This window comes from Petromyzon marinus, chromosome 2 (assembly GCF_048934315.1).
Source record: "Petromyzon marinus isolate PM22_M1 ecotype Great Lakes invasive population chromosome 2, UKy_Petmar_22M1.pri1.0, whole genome shotgun sequence".
In the NCBI taxonomy this organism is placed as follows: Eukaryota; Metazoa; Chordata; class Hyperoartia; order Petromyzontiformes; family Petromyzontidae; genus Petromyzon; species Petromyzon marinus.
In genome coordinates, this window is record NC_133668.1 from 20,903,336 (window position 1) to 20,912,913 (window position 9,578).

The window sequence follows — 9,578 nt, forward strand, 5'->3', positions numbered from 1 at the left end:
TAGGCAGCATTCCTCCTCCAAACACGGTGAGTTGAGTTGATGCCAAAGAGCTCCATTTTGGTCTCATCTGACCACAATACTTTCACCCAGTTGTCCTCTGAATCATTCAGATGTTCATTGGCAAACTTCAGACGGGCATGTATATGTGCTTTCTTGAGCAGGGGGATCTTGTGGTTGCTGCAGGATTTCAGTCCTTCACGGCGTAGTGTGTTACCAATTGTTTTCTTGGTGACTATGGTCCCAGCTGCCTTGAGATCATTGACAAGATCCTCCCGTGTAGTTCTGGGCTGATTCCTCACCGTTCTCATGATCATTGCAACTCCACAAGGTGAGATCTTGCATGGAGCCCCAGGCCGAGGGAGATTGACAGTTCTTTTGTGTTTCTTCCATTCGCGAATAATCGCACCAACTGTTGTCACCTGCTCACCAAGCTGCTTTGCAATGGTCTTGTAGCCTATTCCAGCCTTGTGTAGGTCTACAATCTTGTCCCTGACATCCTTGGATAGCTCTGTGGTCTTGGCCATGGTGGAGAGTTTGGAATCTGATTGATTGATTGCTTCTGTGGACAGGTGCCTTTCATACAGGTAACACTGAGATTAGGAGCACTCCCTTTAAGAGTATGGTCCTAATCTCAGCTCGTTACCTGTATAAAAGACACCTGGGAGCCAGAAATCTTTCTGATTGAGAGGGGATCAAATACCTTTTTCCCTCATTAAAATGCAAATAAATTTTTAACATTTTTGACGTGCGTTTTTCTGAATTTTTGTTGTTGTTATTCTGTCTCTCACTGTTCAAATGAACCTACCATTAAAATTATAGACTGATCATTTCTTTGTCAGTGGGCCAACGTACAAAATCAGCAGGGTATCAAATACTTTTTTCCCTCACTGAATATAGCAACCATTAAATGCGGCAAATTAGCGACTATATTATACATATTCTTAGCTCTTTCGGTAAAGTCACGTTGAAGGGAAACAATAAAATAATAAAATATATATAAAACACCTGATGACGACCGTTTGTGTTATGGTCGAAACGTCGTGAGAATTTTTATTATTTTATATATATTATTATTTTATTGTTTCCCTTCAACGTGACTTTACCGAAAGAGCTAAGAATATGAATTACTGCAGTCACGTAAGCTTTAAATCAAAATTTATATTATACATGGTAGATTAATTAATATGAGTACTGTACTTAGCGATTGACGTGGTGCACAAGCACAGGTAACAGAAAACAACACATCCGTCAATAACACTGCCTTAAAGAACATGTTATATAAAATATATAATTGACGTTTTAAGAAACGACCCTTTTTCAAGTGTTATTTAAAAGGGCCATTGCCTGAAACGTTGACTATTAAATAATTTGCATAACCCGCACTGACCAGCATGGTTAAGTATGGTCAACACCCCCCCCCCCCAACACCACCCCACCCTCCTGCTGTAAAGGCGTGTGGAGGTTTAATCCAGCAGTGGATTGACAACAGGCTACAGGGGCGCCTTGGTATTCAGTATTGCGCGGTCTTATTCCTACGCATATGGGAATGTCATCCAGAATAGCCTACTCATACGAAAACTACATGCCACCTGGTATCTATATATCCTCAACGACAGCCCCTTAATGGGAGGTCTAAATTCATTGTCTTTTAAGGAGACTTCCACCACCATAGGTATGTGGATTTCCACCACGAGCTTAATGCGCCAATCGACACATCTACCGTCCCATGCTTGTTTTATCACTGAATTCATTGTGGTACTGTGGCTGCGATTGTTTTTTTTTCCATTGGCGCATAAGCTGCCAAGTATTATTTGATGCAGCACAATTGAAAACGTTCGTGTGAGGCATCTGTTATTTTGATCCAGACACAAAATTTATATGGGCGATACCTGCGCCGTGTGTGATAGTCAAGTATGTATGAATACACACGATGACTAAAACACATGTCATTGATGATGCGACTTTCAGTTGAATCTCCTAATCAAACTGCCGCAAAGCAATACTTGGCACATATATATTCGACTGCACATAGCGTGTTTCAATCCACAATTATTGGAATTAACTTTAGACCTCCATTCAAGATAAATGATCCTGCGAAAATTATGCTATCCTTACGTTATTCCAAAAAGTAAAGAAAGCAATGCAGTACAAGGGAAGTTTTGGGATCACAAACATATATAAATATATCACATTACACGGACAGTTAGAGTTGAACATTTCAATTCGTTATACATATTTCTGTAGGGCACTAAAATGTGAGGTATATGTCTAATTTAAACGACGTTTTAACTTTGTGACAGATACGTACAAATAAATTGTGTTGCTTCCAATTGCGGTACAATGTTTACTTATGTACAAATGTTCTCCAAACGTGATAAAACGTAACACCGAGGTGACTGGGATAGCACGCCACGGTGGCGAGATGTTAACTACCTCGCCTGGTATTCAGAAAGGTGTGAGTTGTATATTTGGAGTTTGCATGTTCTCTCCGTGGTCAAGTCGCTTCTGAAAAATAGCTATATAGCTCAGTGGGCCTTACATGGTAAAATAAAAAAATGTCATATTTTTAGTAACGCAAGGCGGACCAAGGGGTTTAATCCCGGTCACCTCGGTTCGGTTAAAATGTATTCGAGCATACACCGACTCAGCCTCCGCCTGGGTTTACTGAGACTTGCATATGCTATCGGTGTGTGTGTACACACACCAGCAAAGGGGAGACGAGGCGACTTTGGGTGCTGGATTTTGTCCACTCCACACTGATCATCATCATCTGCGTGCCGCACTGCCCTAAACAGGTGCTCGATCTTTGGTTCTATTGGGTAAAGTCACGTAGGTGAAAAAAAATAACAAAAAATCACGACGTTTCGGCCACAACACAAGCGGCCTTCATCAGGTGAAGGGACGAGACTGTCTGGAGGAAGCGCTGGAGTGAGAGAAGCCACGCTCAGATCACGACATTTAAGCTGTGTGAGATGAAAACAAAGCGCCTTGTGTTGTGGCCGAAACGTCGTGATTTTTTATTTTATTTTCACCTACGTGACTTTACCCAATAGAACCAAAGAGTATGGATCCTAGCAGTCACGAAAGCTTTCAATCTAGAATAGGTGCTCGATCATCGCGGGCGGCCCTTTGTGTGGGTGGGTGCAGTGCAATCGACGCTTGCGTCTGGGTATTTATTTATTAGGCTTGTTTACCTCGGAAACCGATGGACTCTTTTTCAGGAGGATCCTGCCGGATGTTCACAGGAGGGGGGGCGATGATTGCCGCGAATACTCCAATTGAGTAATTTGCGGTGGAAATTTTCAAAATTGGCAAATTTGGACCACACGACGGCCTATCTACAGGAGTATTTCATGTCCGCTGTGAAGCCGACGGCGCGTATATTTACGGCAATTGCGTCCACAATATTAAATCAGGGCGACCACTCTCCTGAATCTGTGAACATCGACAACAAGCGGCGAAACGCGCTGCCGCTTCGTTTAATATAACGCTCACTGAATAGTCACTGGGTCGTAATGTTTTCCAGATATATGATGCAAATCCCGTTGGGATAATAGTCGACTCGGGGAACTTCCGAGCTCATGACACCGAACTGATTAGATCAGCTCACGTTCTCTCTCAGGATTATATAGGGGTTGCCAGCTGTTGCTAATGGTGTCTGATGGAGGCCGACGCTATTTATTTGCTATACCGTATAATCGAGGAAGCTACTCGTTTAAGTTCCAGAAGGAGCTCCCGGCACGCGGAGCGAAACATCGGACATCATGCCGAACGATAATGCGGATGCAGCGATAATACACACGAGAGAGGTGGGGGGGGGGAACGAGCTGCAGAAACTCTCCGGTCTCTCTGTCTGTCCCACGGCACCGTGATGACACCGCCAACGAGAGAGCGCCGGGCTGGCATTACACCCAAGGCGTCTGGCTCCCCTGGGTATTGGAACAGCGCGGGGCAGTACGTCACCTTGGTCTGGAACGGGCACAAATCATGCTATAGAATTAACTTACACTGCCAGTTGACGCAAACGTGTGGCGTGCTAAACCACAGCGGCTGTTTAACCGTAACGCTTCAAGTGACAAATCAAAGTCAAGTCGTGCAAGTTGTTTCCCAAACCACTGCAGGTGTATACGTTCTGCTTCAGTGATGCGGGACATTCGTCGGAAAGCTTTTGCAAATGTATGTCGGATGTTATATACGTTGTTGATTTGACGTGTTAAAACGCGAGTCTTGCTGTATGATTTATGTTGCATGGGTAATTGCATTCTCTTTCGATGTTGGGTTGTTTATGTACATTTGTACGTGTTCACTTTGCTCTCCTGCTTGTACGTGTTTGTAATTCACGCACGTCCACCTTGAATTATATACGCGAATCTAAGTGGGCTGTTTCCCTATCATGCTAATAGCGTACATTCCCAATTGTTTAATGCAATATTTACGCAATTAAATTATGCAGAATTTTTTTTTGCGTCAGATAAAGTTAGTAAAATGTATGTCATGCACCCTCTTCTACCAGGAATAGCCAATTTATATAAATTATGGATAATAATATTGGTAGCGAAAGCCTACGTGTTAAATTTATACAATTACATTTCTTATAAAATGTGAAATTGGAAAATAGTTATTAGCCCGGGCTATGTATTAACTCTCACATGAGCAACAATTATAAAAAATGTCTTTATTAAAAGTTGATGAGCACAGTGAGGATTTGATTTTTGACACTCAAACACAATTACCTATTTCTTCAAGCGAGAAAAATTGTCTTTAATATCCACTTTACAGCGGATAACACGAATTGGCAATAACGATGAATGTTTGTAATTTCCCCTACCCATTAAATAACCACACCCGATCTCCCCATAGACCCGCAGAGCGTGGGGAGGTCCTCATCCAGCAGCGGATTTATAATATCCCTGTGTATGTTACATGGCTCGACTGCGAGTGTCCAGTACTCACTGCCACTGGCTGGCACAGATCAACAGGATCAACAGGAGTGGACGTCAGTCAGTGAGTTTCGCATTAAGATACCATTACGTGTAGCTAGATAAGCACGCTGAACTGAGTTTAATTCGCGGCCAGGGATACTTTCAGAGGCGAGTGACATCTAAGCCGGTCCTGCCCCCCACCCCTTCACTAATTGGCACTGGCCATCATGGTTCAGCATGGTCACCCCCGCCACCACCCCCGCTCATCCCAATGACGAGCCAGGCGTTGGGGAGGTCTTCATCCAGCGGTGGCTTGACAACGATCATTATTACGCAGCGAGCACTTCTAATATAGTAGCGAGATCGTCAGCTACATTTGGTCGGCGGTCGACTCAGCACATCATCATTATCATCATCACCATGGTCGATACAATAAATACCACGTTGTAAGACATCCACATTGGTTGTCTTGGGGACAATCTAGTTCCCCGCCATGGTAAGGTACAATTTCCACTAGGCTGAGCGCCGCGAAAGGCGATGCCTGCGGGACTCATAGCTCGCGGGAGGAGGGAGCCACTTTGACTCTTGACCGTGTTCACTGTTAAGTCGCCTGCCCATTGTTATTCCACGTCTGGTTTTACACAGAAGCTGCTGCTGCTGCTACTGCTGCCGAGCCTCTCTCACGGTCAGAGCACGCAGTGCCCGCAGGGAACAGATGAAACGGGAGCCTACACCACGTACACCGCACGAAACCATTTGGAATGTCCGCTATTAGAATCACAGGAACAAGCATCGCTTGGTTCATGTTTTAAATGGTATTTGGTGTAGCATGCGTGCTATCGGCACGGCGTGCATGTATGTATGCTCAGATACATGTTTTTTTTGCCTATATATAAATATATATTGCTGACCCTTACCAATCCACTGGTGGATGAATGACCCCCCTCCCCCACTCACGTCGGTCATCAGGATTGTTTAATCTTACTTCACCACACTGGGCAGTGTGTTGAGGGACTCCAGGAACGGTTTTTAATGCGTATATCAGATATCAGTCGCCACTGATGTTAGCCGGGTTCAGAGCGTAGTGCGCCAATCACTGTGCCGCCGCTCCCTTCCAGGTTCGGTTGAACAACCATCAGAAAACAAAGAGCATTGTAAGACAAAGCATCTTTTACAATGCCAAATTTACAATGTTTGTATTCGTATGACATCTTACGATATTACGTTATATACCACACGCACGTACACTCGAATGTATTAACCGAAGTATATGTACGTGCTGTACAATGTACTGTAAGTATTCAATTTATATGAAGGTCTCGCATGAAAACTTTATCCGATGTTTGATCTCACCTTCATGATGCTAAGCTACGTTTGTATTACGAGACTGATACCAGCGTGTATAATCTTCATACATCTCATTCAAAACATTTACATACACCATATATGTAGAACGCATATTTGTGTAAATAATTATAGAAGCAACGTTGACACTACCAGTATCGAGTGACTTTAGATAAACGTATACCCGTCAACTCATACGGTGTATTAGTTTTCTTGTACAGGGAAATATAATGTTCAGGTCTATACGGCGTACAGCTCTTTCAATACGGGCAAAAATATCGATCTGTTTATGTTTTTCCCTTGTGATGGGACTTTGTAGGTTGAACGTTGAAATTTATAAGGGCACGGGGGTGACCAATGAGGTCTGACCTGGTCTGTAATGAGGTAGGCACTGATAAGGGGTTGACGAGTATGTGAACGCATATGCTGTACGTATCGTGTTGGGAGACTTGATTGAGGTAGTTGTTTTGCCCGTTGACGGAATCGAAACGCCATGTAATAAAAACATTCGCATTTTCAATTGCACAATAAATGACTTTTTTAAGAACAAAAAAAAATCATGTCATCACATCCGCCCACTAGCACTGTGACTTTAAAATAAAAAAATAAACCCATGACAGGCGACGTTTTGGGCAATGTCCCTTCTTCATAGCACCTTAGTTAAGAAGAGCCATTACCAGAAACGTTACCTGTTATTTATATGTATAAAAATGAGTTTAATTTATAAGTATTGTATTTATGTATAATTATCACAGAAATACTTAACAGCGTTGTTGTAATTTTCCCCCATTTTCAATCCTGATAAAAATCAAATAAAAAAGGTAAAAGTAAATAATTAAATCCAAACAAACTGATTGAGGCTTACGATCATTTGATTGCACGCTTCATGAGGGCAGCAAAAATATGCAACGACTTGTAACCACCTGCCTTTGATGATCTGATTTCCCGAGACTCTGTACACAATGTGTGGGTTTTCCGCGAGCGATCGGATTCATTTCAGACGCTCATTAATGGAAATGGACGAAGATAATAATAATAATAATAAAAAAATCCTCCTGATTTTAAAAGATTCTTGAGGCTCAGTTAAGTTTTCTCGGATGAAGATGATCGGTACAGTATTTACACGCAGTATATTTCAGTCGGTGTCTCGTATATCAAATGAGTAGAAATTACACATTTCTGTATCACACACAGAGGTTTTGCCCATCACTTTCCACAGGAAAATAAAAAAACACCGTTGACTTTCCAAAAAACTAGTAGCTATTTTATCGACCCCAGACAGGTAATGATGGTTGCAATGAGTTGAGTAGACCGCTACAAAGACCCGAAGCCGCAACCTTCTGATTGTGAATCAAGCGCGAGATTCGAACACAGCACTACAATATACGATTACGCATAAAGACACAGATCCACCATATAGTCTTGACTAGACTGTTTTGAAAAAGTTATGTTAGCACCAATTAAGGCAGGCACGCTACAAGCAGAGGTGGGTGGCCAGCACTACGCTCACCCGCCTTTGTCTCCCCAGTGCTGATGTTTACACACTGCACCAGGTGCCCATTTCAGGCTGAGTCGACATAAGGGAGGCTCAGGACCGGTTCAGCTAATCGACACCGATATTGGCCGTGAGCGAGAATTGAACTTGGGTTCGCAGACGCAGTGCATTGACCACTGCGCCACAGCTGCCCCACATGCACGCACGCACGCAGACATGAGCACACACACTTGTTGGCGATGACATGCGCGTATCGAGATGCACTTACCCCGGGCAGATGAGCACCCACTCTGCAATGTAGGGAGGAGGTCCTCGAAAGCGGTTCATTCACGCTGCTGGGTGAGGATCGCATGAGGCAGCGCTGCTCTACATCAGTAGTGATGATCGCTGCGTTCATAAGGGCACCCGGCCGGTGCGCGGGCTGCATGCCATTATGTGGAAGGCGGGGCCTTCACCACGGCCAATCGCCCACCAGAGAACGGCGTTTGGAGGTGCCGGTGTCTAACTTTAACAAGTGCCGAACCAAACAAAAACAGCACGTGAATGTGTCAAACGTGCCGCGACGAGGCTGCATTTTCTCCGGGCAGTGGTTGGAGTTCCACATTCTTATGGCAGGGGACAGTTAAGTACTGTTTTGGTAAAACTTAATTTTATTAACAAGTGAGGGGCAAATTGAGAAATTAAATCTCCTTGCAGGGAAAAAAAACTTGGACCATAAAAAATAATGAAGGTAACTTTTCGGCGCAAGTGTAAAAAAAATATGAGCGAAATAAAGTCATGATTTATAAAACTTACGATTAACTCAGAAAAGCCTCATTGAGGCTCCTGTATGGGATGTTTGGCCAATTCCTTTTTTAGCATCTTTTGATGAGTTTTGAATGCAACTATACACACTCGACCACAGTGAGTTATATAAAAAGTTGTAACTTAAATTAAATATGAACATTTTTGCCACTTTAATAATGTTTTTGCATTGCTTCTGAGAATTTCCAAATTTTAGTGTGTTTTTGCACAAGTGAGTACTGTTTTCGATAGAAAGATATATATGTATATATTTGTTTGTATAGTTTATCGTGATATTACACATTTATAGTTTAGTAATACTGTGATGAGCAACTTCCACAAGTCGTGTAGAAGGTACTCTTCTTTTTTCCACGTACGGCATGGAACAGGCCAACGTTATCGGCTTCCTCCCCAAGTACACACTTAGATATTACGTTCTACAGACTACACACACGGTCGATCACACGGCGGGTTCCGCCCGTCTGCTCCCGGTCTCGCCATTGGCTGACGCCGTGCCGGGGTGGGCGGCAGAGCTCCGCCGGAGATCCGCCACATGGCTGAACGACGAAGAGAGATGACGGCGAGTAGCTGGTTCTCAGAGTTTCTCGGCCGGCCCTGCCCTTCACCTTTCGCCTAGATACCTTCCCCTTTGGGGATTGGATAATGTTTATAATGGTGCTTGTACCCGTGCTTCCCTTTATAAACCATTAGATTTCACTATCTCATTACATCACTCCCCCCCCCCCCCCCCCCTGCAATAATAAAAGTAGCCGTCCCGGCTAATATTCACGTAACATGTAAGAGCACATATGCGCACAATAAAAGAGGTGTAAAAGAGGACTCGTGACGTGTACCTTACAGAGCGGCAACGCGTGGAACAAACAGCCCACAATACGAGGGAACACAATGAGAAGGGGATATATAAGGGGCATGACAGAGGAAGGGAACAAAACTACAACAACCCTAGACACTCCAACATTCCCGAGCAACTCCAGAGCAAGGATCAACGGAACTGCAAGCATTTGGACCGAGTC

The 9,578-nt window shown here is 43.7% G+C and overlaps 1 protein-coding gene across 1 annotated transcript in view; it reads right to left on the reverse strand.

Moving 5' to 3' along the window:
• Positions 1-9,284, reverse strand: part of LOC116945201 (homeobox protein Mohawk-like) — a 31,278-nt gene extending 21,994 nt beyond the window's left edge. The window contains exon 1 of the mRNA XM_032959480.2: positions 8,030-9,284. Within this exon, the coding sequence (XP_032815371.2) occupies positions 8,030-8,088 (59 nt within the window). The 5' untranslated portion in view covers positions 8,089-9,284. The remainder of the gene's footprint in view (positions 1-8,029) is intronic.
• Between the last annotated feature and the right edge of the window lie 294 nt (positions 9,285-9,578).